Source organism: Cebus imitator, unplaced genomic scaffold, assembly GCF_001604975.1.
Source record: "Cebus imitator isolate Cc_AM_T3 unplaced genomic scaffold, Cebus_imitator-1.0 Scaffold76, whole genome shotgun sequence".
In the NCBI taxonomy this organism is placed as follows: domain Eukaryota; kingdom Metazoa; phylum Chordata; class Mammalia; order Primates; family Cebidae; genus Cebus; species Cebus imitator.
The window spans coordinates 5,759,064-5,778,965 of NW_016107391.1; the positions used below are offsets into that span (position 1 = coordinate 5,759,064).

At 40.3% G+C, this 19,902-nt stretch overlaps 1 protein-coding gene across 3 annotated transcripts in view; it reads right to left on the reverse strand.

Moving 5' to 3' along the window:
* Nucleotides 1–18,917, reverse strand: part of PRELID2 (PRELI domain containing 2) — a 300,771-nt gene extending 281,854 nt beyond the window's left edge. For 2 of the 3 annotated variants that reach the window (XM_017532304.2, XM_017532302.2), the window contains exons 1-5: nucleotides 18,724–18,917; nucleotides 6,740–6,797; nucleotides 3,803–3,876; nucleotides 3,161–3,196; nucleotides 1,677–1,837 (exon numbers count right to left, since the gene is read on the reverse strand). In XM_017532304.2, the coding sequence (XP_017387793.1) occupies nucleotides 1,677–1,837; nucleotides 3,161–3,196; nucleotides 3,803–3,876; nucleotides 6,740–6,797; nucleotides 18,724–18,798 (404 nt within the window). In that variant the 5' untranslated portion in view covers nucleotides 18,799–18,917. The remainder of the gene's footprint in view (nucleotides 1–1,676; nucleotides 1,838–3,160; nucleotides 3,197–3,802; nucleotides 3,877–6,739; nucleotides 6,798–18,723) is intronic. The other variant, XM_017532306.2, reaches the window with a different exon arrangement.
* Nucleotides 18,918–19,902: the final 985 nt, after the last annotated feature.

Here is a 19,902-nt window from a genome sequence, read left to right on the forward strand (position 1 = left end):
CTATTGTTGTGCCTCAGCCACCCATGTAGCTGAGAACATACGCATGTGCCACCACATCTGACTAATTAATTGTTGTATTTTTAGTAGAGACGGGATTTTGCTATGTTGACCAGTCTGGTCTTGAACTCCTGGCCTCAAGTGTTCAGTCTACCTTGTCCTTCCAAAGTGCTAGAATTACAGGCATGAGCCACTGTGCCCAGCCTTTTTTTTACCCTCTTGACAGTGTCCCTTGAAACACAAAAGTTTCTAATTGATGAAGTCAGTTTTATCTGTTTTTAATTTTGCTGCTTAGACTTTTGCTATCACATCTAAGAAATTACCTAACCCAAGATCATAAAGATTTATATCTATGTTTTCTTCAAAGTGTGTTATAGTTTCAACTCTTTCATTTAGGTATTTGATCTATTTTGAGTTAATTTTGTATTCTGCATGAGGTGGGGATCTAATTTCATTTTTTGATATGTGGATATCCAAGTACCCCAAGACCATTTGTTGAAAGAAATGTTCTTTCTCCATTTATTGGTCTTGTAATATTAACTGTTTTAAATCTATCTAAAATTTTCTATAGTTTAATTGCGGCAGTGATGGCACAACCATATGTTTGTCAAAAGAACTGTACACTAAGAAAAGTAAATTGTATTGTATGCAAATAATATCTTAATGAACCTGATATTTAAAAATTCTACTTTAGGTCAGGCACAGTAGATCACACCTGGAATCCTAGCACTTTGAGACACTGATCTAGGAGAATCACTTGAGCCCAGGAGTTTGAGGCCAGCCTGGGCAACATAGTGAGACCTTGTGTCTACAAAACAAATTTTTTAAATTAATCAGGTGTAGTGACACATGCCTGTAGTCCCAGCTACTCAAGAGGCTGAGGTGGGAGGGTCACTTGAGCCCAAAAGGTTGAGGCTGCACTCAGCCATGATCACGGCACCACACTCCAGCCTAGGTGACAGAGCAAGGCTATCTCAAAAAAAAAATCTACCATAGAGAAACAACTCATATATAATATAAACGATCATAGACAAGGAACATATGCTTCACAAATATTGTAGTACTGTTTGTAAAAAAAAGAACCTAGATACCATCTGTCTATCAAAAAAGTAGTAGCTACATAAAATATCATATAGTCACAGGATTTAATTATATGCAATAGTTTAAATAGTTACAGATATATATCTATATCTCATGTGAATTAAGCTCAGAAATGTTCTGTTAACTAAAAAAAAAGTACACCGTTTACAAACACAATAATTTACAAAATAATTTACAATTTAAAATACATGTTTAAAAAGATATACAAAACAACACTATACAGGCTCTATGAGCATATATGTAAATATCTAAAGGTATCTGTTAAAGGTCTAAAAGAATATTCATCAAATTGATAACCCTCACTGCTTCTCGAGAGAGTGAAAAAGACACCAGGATTGGGAGGGATGGTCAGACAATAGTTGAGCTCTGTCATTTCCTAACCTCCCCTGCAAAAAATTCACTAATCACTGTGTGACTAAAAAAATAATAATAAGGGATTTGTATGAGTTATAAACAGAGGTCATAAGTATAGAACTATAGCTTTTTAATGTATGTACTCATGTGCCATCCCTGCATCCAACACACACACACACACACACACACACACACACACACACACACACGCACGCACGTCTTACCAATTTGGGTTTTCCATACTTTCCCGGAAGACAGACTCTTCCTTCATGGATGCATACTGTGTCCATGTAAGGCAGTGACTCCGTATAGCCATGTTTCTTTCCTGATGATTGAGCCATGACTCCTCTTCTAATTGGATATTAGGTACTTTCAAAATGCTCACCTGTCCAACAGAAAGAGAATGGCTTTCTCAATTTAGGAAGAGCAGGCTATAAAAGGACTGCATCCAGAGTTACTCTCAGTCTTGGACAACCAAAAGGACAAGTAATCCTGATATATGGATGATGGCTCACCAGTGGCTGTACCTTTTTGATAATCAAATATACTATGACCTTACTAAGTGTTGGTGAGGACATGCAAATAGCCCAGGATTTATGAAGGCTATACAGTCCCTGGCCTAATTTCCCTAACTGCTAAACACTAAGCAAATTATCAGCCTCCTTTGTGTCTCCTCTAAGGCTGTTTATGGCCTTCTTAAATTGACGGATTCTAATAGAGCCCACTTACAGGCTCACATGCAGGACAGTATCAGGTAAAATATTTTCTTCATTTTAAACTCTGTCCTATACCTAGAAATGTACGGTTTCCTAGGTGAAGACATGGAAAACTACAAAGGCAGAATTGTACAAGTCAGAGGTGTCCTTAAATTATTTAAGAATTGAGACACAAGACAAAGTTGAATGTCTTTTTAAATAATAGATTCAGAATGAGTATGTATTGCAAAGGTAGGGTACACACTCTGGAAAAAGCCAGTAATAATTTGCTGCTACAGTGCAACAAGTTTTACCATCTGGAAAATAAAAGAAAGTTCATTTTCATTGTCATATCAGCTTTATTACACTGAAGAATGTGACAGTCTTTTAATCCATGATAAGGAAGTGATGGAAGCTGCCATTTGTTCCACATACCGCACAACAATTTAATTTGCAAGCTAATCAGCAGGAGCCAAGCTGGGTTCCACATTTGATATGGTTTGGCTGTGTCCCCACCCAAATCTCATCTTGAATTGTAGCTCCCATAATCCCATCTCATGGGAGAGACTCAGTGGGAGGTAACTGAATCATGCGGGTGGGTTTTCTCCGTGCTGTTCTCATGACAGTGAATAAGTCTCATGAGATCTGATGGTTTTATAAAAGGCCATTTCCCTGCATATGCTCTCTTGCCTGCTGCCATCTAAGAGGTGCCTTTACTCCTCCTCTACCTTCCACCATGATTGTGAGGCCTCCCCAGCCATGTGGAACTGTGAGTCCATTAAAGCTCTTTTTATTTATCACTTACGCAGTCTCGGGTATGTCTTTATTAGCAGCCTGAGAATGGAATATCACAACATCATACACAGAATCTCTCTCGGGTTGAAACTACCCTCTGAGGCCTGTTTGAAAGTGCATATCCAGATGCTTTCCTCTGACTTCCTCATAGCTCTAAAAGGACTCCCACTGAAAATCCCTCTATGGTTCAAGCAATGCTATTAAAAATTTCCACTCACCTTTTTCCAACAAAGAATCACCAGAGTGCTTAAGGACTTCAAAGAGAGAAAACAATTTGCTATCATAAAGATTTCATCATTAATATTATACACATAAAGACTCACAGAGGGCATGGAGAACACTATACTCTGGGAAACAACTGTTATCTCTGATAGTGAATTAGAAACGGAAGTTTTTCTCTTCCTTACTAAAGATGAGACTAAATATTTACAATCGTCCCATTTCTGATTATTCTCACCTGAGTCATTTCTCACTATGAACAGATAGTCACTTCATGTAAAATGCCCGAAGTATCTTTAAAATAACTGCACAACATCTCTGTCCATTAAGAGTCCTTCATAAGCAGTGAGACAGAGACAAGTATCTCCAGTGACTTCTGCTAAAACTGAGGTTGGATAAGAAACAGCTTTCTTTCTCAGGAGGCTATGAAGTAAGAGAAGTAGGAAGTTTCTAATGCTCCTTTACATCAGAAAATGCTGTTCCTTTCCGTGATTATTAAAAATTACTCACAAACCACCATGGCATGTGTATACCTATGTAATAATCCTGCACGACCTGCACATGTATAATTTAAAGTATAATTTTAAAAAATGAAAAAAAGTTAATGTTACAACTGGGATTAAATTTTCAAATGAACTTACCTTCCTTAATATTTCTGGAACCACATTCTGACAGATTGCAATCCTCTTTCTGTAGATGATCCCTGTTGATTCATCTAAAAAAGAAAATTTTTTCCACACAAAAAATTGAGGAAAATGTATTCTTAGTGTCAATAAATCTGTTAAAGTCAATCTCAATTTTCTATTTGCAGAATTCCTACAGAAAATGTTTAACTCAAAATTCAGTTTCCCTGACACTTTTCTGGGCCAAATCAGATACTCCTTATCTGTGATGAAGGAATAAGGGTACAATAGCAACTCAGAATGCACCCTCCAACATCAAGATGAAAGAATCACAGCCATTCACTGCTCTGGACCATCCATGTCAGTACTCCAATGACGATGACCTGCTCAATTCAATGTTTCAGCAAAAAGGGAAAGAATCTAATGCTGCTACCTTCTGTACCAAACTTTCAAGCACAGATTTCTGTCTACAAAATTTAGACCTATAATTAATTATACTAGCCATATTCATCTCTCAAAAGGAGGTAGACTTCCTATTGTTACTGGCAGCAAATCTACACAGGTCTGCAGCAACCTCAATTCTGGCCTCCTTAGAAGAAGGAATTCGACTGAGGGGCATAAGGCAGAAGGGCATAAAACCAAGACAAGTTTTTAGAGCAGAAGTGAAAGTTTATTAAAATGAATAGAAAATGGCTATTCCTGCACTTTTTAGTAAACTCACCTAAACAGGAAAAGGCTATTCCTGTTACTTTAGGATAGGAATGAAAGGAAGGAAAGTACACTTAGAAGAGGGCCAAGTGGGCAACCTGAAAGGCAAATGTGTGGTCTGACCTTTTGACTTGGGCTTTTATACGCTGGCATACATCCGGGGTCTTGCATCACTTCTCCCAAATCCTGAGCTCTTGTCAGGAAGCTGCTGATCATCAGTTTCAGGTGTTTTCTATCTATTAGGAGCGTGCCTTTGCCTGGTGCCAGCTGTGACCAATTATTATTTAGACTGATAGTTAAAAAACCTCTTGACCATCACCTGATGGTCACCCAACACTGTGTGTGTGTGTGTGTGTGTGTGTGTGTGTGTGTGTGCACACGCCCTCTTCTGTCCTGCTCATACAACTGGCTGACCATCACCTGATGGTCACCCAACACTGTGTGTGTACAAGCCCTCTTCTGTCCTGCTCATCAGTTTCAGATGTTTTCTATTAGGAATGTGCCGCTGCCTGGTGCCAGCTGTGACCAATTATTACTTTACAGAGACAGTTAACAACCACATGACCATCACCTGATGGTCACCCAACACTGTGTGTGAGTGTGTGTGTGTGTAAGCCCTCTCTGTCCTGCTCATACCTGACTTAGCTACCTACTGTAACACTACGACTGCAATCATTTTGTTCTGGGGTGAAGTTTCCAGAATTAAACCAGTGATGTAAAAATCACAATGTGATTTAGGAAAAAGAAAGGCAAAGGCAGAGGAAAGAATAAACTGTGAAGTGCAGTCTTCTGCTTTGTAAATCACTGACTTAGCCATGCTGCTACAGGTTTTCTCAAAGCTCTGGCTATAGTAGCCCCAACCCTTGATGCAAAAACCCTGACTGCCCAGAAGCTGCTGATAGGGTGCAAACTCCTCTGCCCATTGGCCCTCTCTTTGGCCATCTCACCCACATACTCAAAATGGATTAGCCACTCCCAAAGGCAATGATAGAAATTAAAATTAACATTTCAATTTAGAACATGCACAGTGTTCTCTCATTTGATCTTCATAACCTAAAAACAAGATTGTTTTCCCATTTGACAGATGAAGAAACTGAGGCTCCAAAAAGGTCACCAAGATAGTATTGAAATCTGATTTCTCTGATGACAAATAACAAGTTTCTCCCACAGTGCAGGTACATGAGAAAACATTTTTAATATACCTGTATAGTTATAGAAGTACAAAAAATGCATACGCAAGCAAAAGGCAGTTACGTTTACCAAGCACAGAGAGGGCTTCAGAGTAACATGATAAACAGTAGCATCTCATGATTCCTAAGAAGGCATGCCATACTTAGGCCTCAGTGTCTCCAAAGCTTTGTACATTGATTATGTGCATTGTCACAGTTTCCTGCATTGCCCAGTTCTCAAATTTAAACAGTGACATTGATAATGTTTTTTGCTGGAGATGGGGATAACACAGAACAGAAAAGATTCCTACGCTCTAGACCAGGAATCGGTAAACATTTTCTGTAAAGAATCAGAATGGTAAATAATTTAAGTTTTGTGAGCAATAAAGTCTCTGTGGGAACTGATCAACTCTGCTGTTGTAGTGAGGAAGCAGCCATAGATGACATGTAAACAAATGTGACTATGTTCCAATAAAACTTTATTTACTGAAACAGGCAGCAGGAGCCATGGCTTGTCAACTCCTGCTCTAGTCAATGCTAACCTACACTGCCAAGTAGTTGATTCCATAAGCAATCACTTTATGGTGACATCTCATATTTAATCACATGCATTTTGCCATCTACAAGATGATATGATAATAGGCTACAGCTATGTGACCTTGAGCAAGTCACTGAACTTCTCTGTATTTCAGTTTCTCCATTCCTTAAATGAGTAGTCTAATACCTGTCCCACACATTGTTCTGAGGATTAAATGAGTTAATAAAAGAGGACCTGGCACATATTAAGTGCTCAAAAATGTTAGTGGTTACAATTATATATAGCTCAGTACTGTCATTATTAGTTTAGAAAGTGACAAAAAGCATTGGCGGACTTTTACTATCATAAATGCTGGTGCTTTACCTGCCACACCTAAGTCACCTCAAGTACAGAAATATACCTGTTTAAAAACTAATAATGCAAGGAACCACAGGTGATCAATTTTTTAAAAAAACCTAAGAGGCCACACACACACATACACACATCTTCACAAAAACCACTATCATGATCATCACTGAAAAAGCTGTATAGAGAACTTACCTCTTTTTTCCTCCATGATTTTTACAGAGATGACATTTTTATCCATGGGGTTCGGGTACTAAACAAAAACATATAAAAAAGAATACCATTAATCTTCTACCAAAGTGAATTATTTAGTAGTAACCACCACTGTTTGCAGGAGTAGTAAATGCTTTCCAAGAAACTTCTAAACAAAGCCCAGTTTTAAATCATGGATCTTAATTTTATATTTCTCCTACGTAAGTGAGATGCTTATCATCATCTTGACTTACATGAAATCTGGGAAAAACCTTCTTTAGATCCAACATAGCCCTGAATGGAGAGGGGGGATGAGGTTAAGCTAATCAATAAATAATAATACTATTAATATTGAACCAGCCTAACATAAGAGTGTTCTTTGTGCTAGGCACTGTACTAAATGCTTTCCTGGCACAATCTTGTCTAAATCCAGCAGCCTCTCTCTCTGTTGTAACCGATTTATGTGATATCATCATCCCCATCTTTCAGATATGGAAACTGAATGAAGACCGGATTGCTTAGGGTCACCCAGCTGGCTCCTTGTGGAGCCAGGGAATTAAACCAGGCCTGTTTGTATTAATACAGAGTGGACCTCTTCACCATTATCTAATATCATTGCCCGCAGGCTGGGTTAGCATCACAGTAGGATAATCATAGAAGTATGCTATGCTAGGCACATAGGAAATGCTCAATAAATATTTAACATGTTGAATTAATTCCCCTGAAAGACAATTTGGCTGTGACAAGGTGGTTGATAATAGCTACCACTTTTGTCCTAGGCAATTTACATACTTTTTATATGTTAGTTCAGTTTATACACATTAGCTCTATAAGCTATGTCTTATTTTTCCACTTCCTATATGAAAAATAAGGCTTAGATAAATTAAGCAATTTGCTCGAATTGTCCAGCTAATAAATAACCTAATTTACCCCCAGATTCTTTCTGCCAGCCTACAAAGCCTGCCCACCTAACCTACCACCAAATCACCTAATAGTTAATCTAATACATTCCTTTCCATTATTCAGATGTGAAAAGAGAGACACTGCAAGCAGAAGTGACCTCCTAAAAGCCACAAGACAAGGTAGCTGCTGACCCGAGCCCACCAAGCCCCCTTGGATTCTTTTTTCCTGAGGTTTACCTATTTATCATGTGATCAAATCTGAAAATTAGTGGGAAGTCATCCATGACATCACAAAGCGCTGAGCAGAAGGCAAGAGCAGCTGGCAGGCTGAGGGAAGGAAGAAAAAAGGCCCCTCATTTGGCAAACTTGAGCTTTAAGTTTTCTGAACCCTAGGTCTCCATCCACAGCAGCTTTGTGTGTGTGTATGTCTGTGTGTGTGTGTGTGTATGTGTGATTTACTAACGGATTTTACAGGGAAAGAGGTTCATCATTTTAACACGTTCTTAAAGATATCGATGACCCAAAAAGACAGTAGATTAGAACACAGGCTCTGAGGGCAGGAATACTGTCCATTTCGGTTACTCCTATATTATACATGTCTGGCACATAGAAAGTACTAAGTCAATATTTTCTGAATAAATAAAAAAATTTGGAATGTAAACCTCAATGACCTTACGGATCAATTTGGAAAATGAGCCTGCCTTCAGTCAGAAACCAATCTGCAAAGAGAGCAGTGGCTCTGCTTTTGACAACCTCACTATCTCTCTTCACGTTCCATGTTGGTAAACTCTGTCATTCACATTTCCATCCTGGAAACTGCAATCTTGATAACTGATGAAAAACCTGGTTTTTAAAAATCTATTTATTTCTATCTTCATTCATTCATTTTTAGCCCTAGGGGAAAAAATGCTTAGCTGGGCACAGTGGCTCACACCTGTAATCCCAGCACTTTGGGAGGCTACTTGAGGTTAGGAGTTCAAGACTACCCTGCCCAACATGGTGAAACCCTGTTTCTATTAAAAATACAAAAATTAGCCAGGTATGGTGGTGCACACCTGTAGTCCCAGCTACTCAAGAGGCTGAGGCAGCAAAATTGCTTGAACCTGGGAGGCAGAGGTTGCAATGAGCCAAGATTATGCCATTGCACTGCAGCCTGGGTGACAGAGTGCAACTCCGTCTAAAAAAAAGAAAAAAAGAAAAAAAAAGATGCTTGAAACTACACTGATTTTGCAGTTTAGCCCTTCCAAGTTACATGCCCATGACAGAGGGTTAGGTATAGACACTCTGCTCCTCAGCAAAGTAGACTTTCACTTACACAGTACCCGCTAAAGCAAGGGAGATATTTGAGACTCACACAGGTCCTCTGAACTGTGACTATATATGTGTATATTGCAACTTGTACACTGAAGTAAAATGGGCTTATCTCCTTTACTACAGTTCTAGCTTGTTCATTACATATCCATAAATATATATTGACTGAACATTATAAATTCATGTCAGTTGTAGGGAGATGACTAAACTGAATTATAAGAGTTGAAAATGTAATCACCAGGGAGATGAGGTGATAAATTTTTTCAAGTTCTGACTACTTCACTAAGTTATCAGAGAAATTCTTAAAGATTATAAACTCAAATACTTCACACTTACACAACTTTTGGATTTGAACAGCTATGAGCTTCAAGTTTCCATACAAGAATAGTAGAAGAAAGTAGGGGTTTATTTGCAATAGCTAACTATCATACTATGGAAGGTACATATTGCAACCTCTTTAAAGAATTATTGAACTGAGGCTCCCCCTACCTGGCGTTACTTGAAATTATCTGATGCCACCTTGTGGTAACTTGAATATTCATGTTTTAATTCATGAAAATTTACCGAAACTCCAATGAGAAAGGGTTGAAAGAGGGAAGGCTTCTCAGAAAAGGTCAACACCAGAAACACTAACCTGGGAAGACAGGAGGCAGGTGGCCAGGTTATTCTAAAGACCTTTTCAAACACAATCCAGTATGACTGCAGAATTGATCAAGCTAAATCAGGATCACACCAATCAAAGACTTACAGAGCAGCTACTGTGTTCATGCAGGGTGCTATCCTAGAGAAACTGTCATGCACATGATCTCATTCAGTCCTTCTCAAAGCATGGAATCCTATCAAGTATTAATATACAGAGTATTTTTCCTATAATATAATAGTGTAAAGCCTGTAGATGAGCAGGTCACACCTGGATTCTTCAATCCCCATTTCATACTAGAGACTCTCATGAAAGCAATGTGATCTGAAGATCCACATATCTGCCAAAAGCCCTTATCCTTCTCAATACTGGCTCAGGTGATCACAAACTGCAGTGTGCATAAGAATGATCCCACAGGCTGCATACATATACCATGTATGCTATACAACTTTATGGATGATTTAAGGGATTTTTAAAGGTATATTTGACTTGATTTTGCATTTCCTTATAATTTTTACTTTCTTCACAGAATGTGTAAACTAACTCCTTTTCCTTTCCCAAGACATGAAACTATTGCAAATACCACTGTATAATCATATATATGTAACATTCTAACAAAGATAAGATTTATACTCTCCTAAAGCTGTTATATCTTCTTGCTTTCATTTATTTTTTACATATTAAAAGATAAGCCAAGAACTGCATAATATTGGGGGGGGGGAATATGCATTAAAACAAACACATACATATAAAAAGTGAGAGGCCAAGAAACTGAGTCCCTCTAATTACAGAAATAATATTCAATATGTTTGTGGGAGAAGCTTCATGAAGATACAACATTTAGCATTCATATTTGCTGAGGGAAAAAAACCCATAAGCTTTCAGAAAGCCTACTCTTAAAAGAGTTACTAAAACATCAATTTTCCAAAAAGCTCAGAAGACAATGCCTGTTTTTTTAATAACACTTCCTCCCCCTCTTAGAAAGAGTCAATGACATCCAAAGGAGTCACTGTCCGTTAGCCAAGAGAGTACAAGGAAGCAGGTAAGTGAAAGATCTATCTGAATAGTCCTGCAAAGAAGGCAAAGAAGACCTACAGTAAGTCTGGTATATTAACATATCCATTTTATAAGCATTAAGGAAATCTGTTATCTAGGCTGCTGACAAACATGTACATGCAAAGAGACCGGGCTGCTGAAAAGAAATTTGGTGCTTGGCAGCAGAAAGAAATCACCATGAACTATGCCAAATTCCTTTTATGAGCTCCAAACCAGAGTCTATTGCAGAAGAAAGGCAAAGTTGATTTTATATCAAGATTAAATGAGTTATAAATTGATCAAAGCTTCAATGATCAAGGACAAAATATACTTAAATTGAAAGGTATTTTGAATGGCTGTTCATTGGTCTTTAAGGCCAATAGGATGATGAAACAGAAAGAACAAAGATCGATGAGCCAAGACAAGCAGCCTACGACGCTGCCATCTGTGAGGCCAGGGTGATGAACCACCAGGTGATCTTCCAAGGTCCTTCTGCCCAGGACAAGCTATGATTCCAAACAAAAGCCAAACAACAGCACATTAGCCTCTTTCTTTCAAAAATCGCCCAATAATCAGCAACAGCATAGTGAAGTTTTTTGAAAAGACAGTTTATCATTGTAATACAAAGGAAAATCCTCTTAACAGAACATGACATGTACGCATAAACCCAGTGCAGCTAAAGATATACAACAAATAGCTGCCCAGCACTCTTCAAAATCATTATGGTCCAGAAAGGAAAGGAAAGACTGAGGAACCGTCCTACACTGCAGGAGACTGGCAGCTAAATGCAATGTGGGATCCTGAACTGGATCCTAGACTGGAAAAAGGACATTAGGGGACAATTGGCAAAACCTGAATAGGGTCTATAGGTTAGTTAATAGCATTGTGTCACTGTTAATTTGCTGGTTTTAAAAAGTATACTGTGATTTGGGGAAGCTGGAAAAAGGTATTTGGGAATTCTTTGTTATTGCAATGTTGTGTTTGAAATGTTTAGTAAGTCAAATTATTTCTAAATGAAAACCTAAGAAATAAAAAACAAAATTAAAGACAAAATGTTGGAAAACAGTGAATTTTACAGTCCAAGAGATCTGAATTGGAAGCCCACCTGTGAAAGGCTCGGACCAATCACTTTAATCTGCCCTAGTTTCCTCATCTGTAAAAGGAGAATAAATACATACCTCAAAGAGTTGTTACAGAAATTAAAGGAAACGATTTAATTACAGTACAATACCTAGCACTGTGCAAGTAGAAAATAAATGTAGCTGGTTTTGCTACTTACAAACAAATCAACACTTTTGAAAGCTTAAAAAATTTCGAGACTTCAGTTTTTATCTTGCAATTTACTGTGGTGTGGCATTAAATGTATTGCTGGCATCTAACTGCAATCCAAAAATTCTTAAACTGTGATTTTAAAAATATTAGAAGACGATATCTCTGATTTTCCTAGACTAATAAAAATCTTACAAACTCATGTTTCACCAGTTCAGAATTTGTATAAGATACAAGTACTCCCTGACACTTCACTCCACACTAGCATTAGGGAAAGGGCTATACCAGAGAAGTGAGAGTGCATTTACTTGTTTTGAAAAAGGCAACAGTTTCTAAATGCTTTCATGGATTTATCATTAAAATACGAATCTTGCCCCATACTATAAGGTAATGTCTGCCGTAAGCCCCTGAAAAAGCCTTTATCATAAAAATTAATATAGCCTCCTCTGTCCCCCTTGACAGTGAACTCCTTTAAGACAGGTCCATGTACTTAGACAGTGAAAAAAAAATTTTCCTTTTTTTTTTTTTTTTTGAGACTGGGTCTCGCTTTGTCACCCAGGCTAGAGTGCAGTGATGGCCAACTAATTTTGGAAGGGGTGTGTGTGTGTGAGTGCAGCTTGGGTTTTGTTTTTTTGTTTTTATTTTTTTCTTTTTTTGGTAGAGATGGGGGTTTTTTGCCATGTTGCCCAGGCTGATCTCAAACTCCTAGGCTCAAGTGATCGACCCAGCTTGGCCTTCTAAAGTGCTGGGATTATAGACATGAGCCACCATGCACGGCCAGTATCTTCTATCTTAACTGATTAAGCCACAATCTCCACTAGATGAGTTTCTAAGTATACTCTACAATTATTTCCAAATGGCATTTAGAAAATATTCATAATTCAAATGTGTACCTTTACTCATGCTCGCTTTCCCCTTTATTACTTCAAGTTAGTAAAGATTTCTGAAGGCCACTTCTTTCAGCTTTTTATTCTTAGGCTCATGAAATAAATGCCACAAATTATCATTGTTGTTGTTACCATTATTCAACAAGTACTTTAAAAGAGCCTACTGTGTGCTGAAATTAAGCTAGTTATATTATATGCAACTGTATGCATTATCCAATTTAATTTCTCCAACTCCAGAAGATAGTGATTATTATTCTCATTTTGCAGATGAGGAAATTGAGGCATAGAAAAATGAACTGACCTATAAACCAAGCTCACAGGGCTAGCTAACAATGCTCCATCCCTGTCTTCCCCACCCCATCCGATGTCAGAGCCCACGTTCTGCCCATCTGCACCATTCTCCTTTACATCACGACTAATCTTCTAGGAGAACTGAGGACAGGAAGATAAAAGTGAAGAAAGACTAGTGCAGCACAAGACAAAAGATAAATAATCATTATGTTAAACTAGGCCTATGGTTTATCAAATCATTTTTCTTAGAAATGCAGGTTCACCCCCAAATATTTCTGGAGCTTTGCAAGAAGATATGTTCCACATATGGAACATATCAGATATGTAAGTGTCAGATTTGCAAGGGAGAAAAGATCAGATCAGAAATGGAAACATTATTAATTACCCAATCAACTTTCTACTCTAAATGGAAATAGCCATTCATAAATCCCCTTTATGAGCTTAAGAGTAAACATTCAAACCATTTTGTTCAGCACACCAGGCTCCCAGCCAGAATAAATCACACCCAGGGTCATTCTGTTGAAGCAAAGAAATTATTAATATTTTAATACATCTATTTTATTACAGTACCCAAAGTAAGGACATGTTTCTGAATCCTATACTGACTTCAATCTAAAATTACACGTGGCTAATCCACAAAAGAGTTATTTCATTCAACCATTCAACAAGGATTTGCTGAGTACCTACTATGTTCCAGGATCTCTTTGGGTACTTGGGATACATCAGGAACGAATGACAAAAATCACCACCCATGAAGGTGATACTCTATTCACTATGACTCTTTTGACCACAGCATAAAAAGAAAATCAACCTTCTGAGGGTAAGAAAAATCTTTACTTCTCTGGCCTCATTTAGATATAAACAAGAAGAGCCAGACAATACAATGGCCCTCTGGATCCTTTTTAATGACTTTAAATTTCAGGCAGATGAAATTTAAGAAATTCTCTGAATCCAGCTCATGAAAGGCAAGCCCATTAAAAAGGTCTAAGTTAGCTTCCAGAGACGACCTATTTTCTACACTGCTACATTCATCTATGCAACTTTCTGTTCTCTTTATAGATAACTGTAAGTAAAAGGAAGGAAACAGTGGTAAGTGATGAGAACTAGAAAGCTAAGATTCGCGTGAAGAAAGAAACCAAAATATACTGTCAAGTGCACTGACGCTATAGCTCTTGGAAAGTACATACAGTTCAGCATCCAACGAATAAACCATTTTGGGTTTCATAACATTCCTCCATGAAGAGTTTATTGAGAAATACTATATTTCATGAACAAAGAATATCATATTGTTTGTTTTCACGCTGTCACTTAGCTTAGAAAGCATGCAGCTAATATTTTGCCTGTGGTATTCAACAGGCAGATGTAAGAAGAGCAAACGTTCTTCAGGTTTTAAAAACAGTAATATATTATAACTTGGAAGGCAAGTCCTAACATAACCAAAGCCGTAGATCAGTAGATTTGATTTAAAATAGAACTTCCTCAGTGCTAAAGCAGCTTCAAACATACCATTGTGCAAAATCAGATTAAACGCTTCCCAGAGATCTTCATATCATTGTCCCTTCTGCCAAGTGCTTTCCTTTGAAAAAAAGAAATTTATAAAGACTGAAAGAAAAATAAAAGCATATTTTGCCAAAAAGATAATTCTTACTACCTTAGGCTTATAAAAAAGCTTATACTTTTCAAACTGTTAACATATTTGATATCCTCACAACAACCCTGGAAGGTAGGTAGGGTAGGTGGCATTACCATTTCACAGATGAGACGCTAGGGCTTACACAGTTGTGATGTTGCTCACTGTACATGGGCTCCAGGTCATGTGGGCCCGTGGGCACAGGACTGCATCCACCTAGAGGAAGGAGTACACTTTTCTAATTTGCATAAATGGTCTCATTTGCTTTCCACTAGCCCTATGAACTATGAGCTTACAGAGTGGACCCCTAAAAGATGCCTTTTCTAATTTGCACAAGGACACAGTATAGGATGGTGAAAACTGTTTCCCATGACCATCCAACCTAACAGTGAAAGCACAACAATCAGGATCCAGGTCTACTGACTTCCAGTTCATGTCTCTGAAAAACATAAGGTGAAAATTCACCCAGCGGATGGATTTATTGACATCTTATAAATAGTCACATAGCTCCTTCCAAGGAATCTCTGAAGGATTCCTTTATGAATGAATAGAAAGAAAGGAAGTACAGTGACATGGATGATGTTAACATTATCCCACCAGCAGACATTTAGTCTCCAAATGTTTGTCTCTCATTTTCCCAGTTCTGCCTTCCAAAATGTCCTTCTTAACTTCCTTTTCACCATGTACCAGGTACTTTGCTAAATATTTTATAAGAATTATAACAGGTTCTAACTGACTACGGCTACATAAGTGACCTCAGCTATACCACACAGCACACAAAAACCAACCACTTGTCACGGCATCATGCAAATTAAAAGCCTGTCCTTGGTTTAAGTCACTAAGTTTTGGAGTGGTTTATTACATACCAATAGATAACTTAAACCTTCTATGTTCTTACCCTAACACACGTCCAAATTATACCTTTATATCAGGGACAATAGGTCCACTCGCTGAGCAAACCCTGGGAGAAGACTGTGAACAAAAGGAAATAGATTGAGCGCAGCAAAGTTTTTTGGGCTTTTTTGTTTTGTTTTGATTTTGAGACAAAGTCTTGCTCTGTCACCCAGGCTGGAGTGCAATGGCATGATCTATCTCAGCTGACTGCAACCTCCACCTCCTGGGTTCAGGAGATTTTCGTCTTAGCCTCCTGAGTAGCTGGGATTACAGGCATAGGACACCACACCTGGCTAATTTTTGTATTTTTGGTCGAGATGGTGTTTTACCATGTTGGCCAGGCTGGTCTCGAATGCCTGACCTCAAGTGATCCACCAGTCCTTGGCCACCCAAAGTGCTGGAATTACAGGCATGAGCCACTGTGCCTGGCCAGCAAAGTTAATTCTGAAACACTATATTCCCTCAATAATCATCCGAGTGCCTATTATATGCAATGCAGCACAGCCTGGTGGCTAACGGTGTGGGTTTTGGATCCATGTGTTAAAATCTTGGCTCTCCTAACTGCTAGCTGTGGGAACTTGAGGAAGGCACTTGGACTTCTCTGGTCCTCAGTTTCTCCATACTATAAAATGGAAATTAATCATAACTACTTCCTGAGGCTGCTGGGAGCAGTAAACATGACAAAGTATGGAAAGTACACGAGCGCACATACACACACACCACACCACACACCACACATCCAGCCTTCCTAGGAAACTCCTATTCATGCTTCAGCCATCATTTCACAAGTGCCACTTCTTCAGGGAACCCTTTCCTAAAGATCACCCTCTCTGACTTCAGCAGGCCTCCCTGCTATATTCAAGCACTATGTATTTTCCTTTTGTAAATACACATCATCCATTTGAATTTTATGTTCATTTGCTCATCATTTATTTACGTTAATCTCACCCACTACACACCATCGGCTCCATGAGAACAGGGTCTGTGGTGCCCTCCTACATTTTTCTAGCACCTAGCACAAAGCTTGGCACACAGAAGGTAAGTATCTGTTCAATGAAAGAAAAGCATTTACCAAAAGCTGACAATGTGCTGAGACCTCCGTAAATGAGAGCCTGGCATTGTGTTATGTGTTTCTGAAGGAGTGAGTCTCACCTTTAAAAACCTTAGACTCTAACAGGGGAAGACAACACATACAGAAGTCATCATCGGTCACTGCAGTAGGTCAGCAAGGCCTAGGTAAAGTGCCCTGCAAGTTCTGATAAGGTGGAGATGGATCGACTCTTGATGATGACAATCCAAAAAGATTTTACAAAGGAGCCGTGGTATAAGAGTACCCACACTCAAGTGCCAGTTCTAACCCAAAAAAAAAAAAAAATTGGGTGTCGGCTGTTACTTTTTGGGCTCAGAAGCCTAGCCTAAGACAAAGACTACAACAGATTGCTAAATCATTCTTTCATTCATTTATTCATTGATCAGGTTTTTATTAAATACCTAGTAGTAGGTGTTAGGCACTAGTCTAGCTATACTGAAAATCAATGAACATATCAGCAACCTGACATTCCTTCTAAAGAGGCCTCTATAGCAACAAATGGTTAACAAATGTTAACCAATGTCCTCCTCACTCCTCTGTGACCAGGGCCACCGTGTCACCTCCTTTAATGGAGGCTATGCCTCATCATTGAACAAATAACCTTCATCTTCCCAGCATCCCCCTTAGTTTGGCTTCCAGGTTGCATATGGAGTTCAATGTCCACTGGCTGCTAACCAAGACAAATTGCAATTGTTGCAAATCTTAAGAATGTGAAAGATGAGGAGACCTTAAAACATATTCTGGTACAACCCTTTCATCTTAGACGTGAAAACTAAGACCTAGAGAAAAGACCCTTGGCCAAGGTCACCCAGAGAACTAATCATGGACAGAACCAGAGCAGAGTCCAGGAGTCCTACCTCCCAGACCTGGGCGCTTTTGATTTTTCAAAGCCGCTTCTCATTTTCCTATTATCATGAACCACAATCCTAGAAACAGTCTTTAGGATTCGGGGCCACTCAATATTGAGGAAGAGCTCATTATTTGTACTGAAATCAGTTGTAGTAATACAAACAACATAACATTTTAGGGCCCTAACTAAACATCAGTAGCAGTGAGAAAAACAAAAATAGCTCAGGGCAGACTGTGAGCCCCGGTGAAATATGCAAAATCTATCAAGCCCAGAAAGTCAAGAGTATAGGACTTTAGTGATCCCCTCCTCACCCAATCCATTCCTGGGAGCAACTAGTTAAAGGCATTTTGTTCCTAACCAGCTGCCTTATCCATTATCTTCAAGTTCTCCGAATTTGTGATACAAAGAACAATGTACAGCCAATCAATAGTTTATGTTATTTTAATATAAATTATTGGTAAACAACTTAGGAACCGTTTATTTTCCTTTAAAACCCCACTTTTGACTTCTGCTCATCAGAATGTGTACTTAGAGCACCTTCACTCCCAGGAGGCAGTCCTCAAATTTGGCTCAAATAAACTCTCTTCTTATATTGATTTTGCCTCAGTTTCTTCATTTAGGTGACAGCTGTGATAAGCGCTTTACATGAATTACCTCATTTGGATCCTCCCAACAACACTATGAGTCGGTAATACTATTTTCCCTATCTTACAGATTACCAGACTAAAGCACAGAGAGAGTAAGCAAACTGCACCAAGTCCCACAGCTGTTTAACAAGGGAAAGTGTAGAGGCAGCAGAACGAACATGCTGAGTAAACCAGGAGGAGAGCCCAACGGCCTCCCCTCGCCATCACTGCCTTCAAGGGGTTAGTGATGAACCGGAAAGCTCCACAGGTCGGTCATCTGCAACCCCACGGGGCCCGCGAACTGGGCTTCCCCGAGGCTCTTTCTGAAAGCCACTCCTTTCAGCTGGGGCAGATGTGAACGTGATGCCTAGCACGGCGCCTTTTCCGGCTCCCTGTAAGGGGAGTCTTCGAGGAAATCCCCCTGGACCCACACATCCCTGAAGCAAAGCCCGCGGCTGAAAGGGGAGACGCGCTTGCGAGCTTCCGCTAGGATGGAGGAGAGGGGAGGGCGGCAAACAGCTGAGGCAGCGCGGAGATCCGGAGGGTGGAAGCTGGGCGGTACCTTTCGGAGAAAGCTGGCGACCACCTGCTCGAAGGGGTACTTGTACACCTGGTGCACGTCCACCGTGACCCCCATCCCCGCGCGCCCCGGGCCCCGCGCGCCGGCCACGCCTCCGCGAGCGCAGGGCTGCCTCGGGCTCCGCAGAGGCCCCTAGGCGCCCACACTCGGACAGCCACAGGGGCGTAGCCTTTTCCTCGGCCTTTCAAACTTTCCAAACTTTATTGGCCACTCGAAGAAACGCGCAGTCGGCCACGCCCACGCCCCTTCCGCCAATGCCGGGGCGGGGGCGGGGCAAAGCGCTGGAAGCGCGGGAGCGCGCCCGCAGCACCCAGGGCCCCGCGGTCGCCCCGCGGTTTCCCCGCTGGCGGCGCCAGAGCGGCCCAGTTGCCCTCCCGCGGCCGCGCCTTCCGAGAGAAGCTTCTCTGCCCTGGAGGCACCATGCCCCACCCCGTGAAACCTGGAACTTGGGCTTGTGCTTTCACGGCATCACTGCTTGGAGTCACAGAATAAGCCGTGGTTGGAGCACTGGAAAAAAGTATTAATAAGGAAAGTCTGGTGTGACAAAGGTCAGCATTACTCGCGCCACCGGGCAGCTGCCTCTGAGGCTTGGGGTTGGGCCTCGGGTGCAGTAAAGATTGCCTCGGGAATAAAACCGCGGTTTGGCGCATCCCACCCTGCAGGGAAGTTCCTTTGCTCGCTAAGGTGAAACACCACGGAGTGAGGAACTAGAGGATACGAGAAGAGTTGCCGAGTATTCTTCTTCACCGCGACGCACAGATGTTGGGCGAACCAGCACGTTAATCCGTGTATTCAGAGAGTTTTTCAGCACAGTTCTGAGGCCTCCAAATGCGCCAGCGCTGTGGATTCCGCGGGGAGGAAACACCGGCCCTGCTGATGAGCCGCTGATTTCACAACCAATCAACAAGCTGGGAAAATAAACACAATAATCGGTTAAAGGGACAAGGACGCGGACATGATTTTAGCGAGGGTGGTTATGGAAGGTCTCTGAGGTGATGACTTTTACGATTTTGCCATATGCCCCTGCCATACACAGTCACACTGGTCTGCCAAAGCCCTAGCCTTGTGAAAATCTAGCTCTCCTTTGACTGCCTCTACCCAAGCCGCCGGAAGGGGCTGGAGGAAATACACGCCCACTGTGACGGGCATCTTTTAAATTCA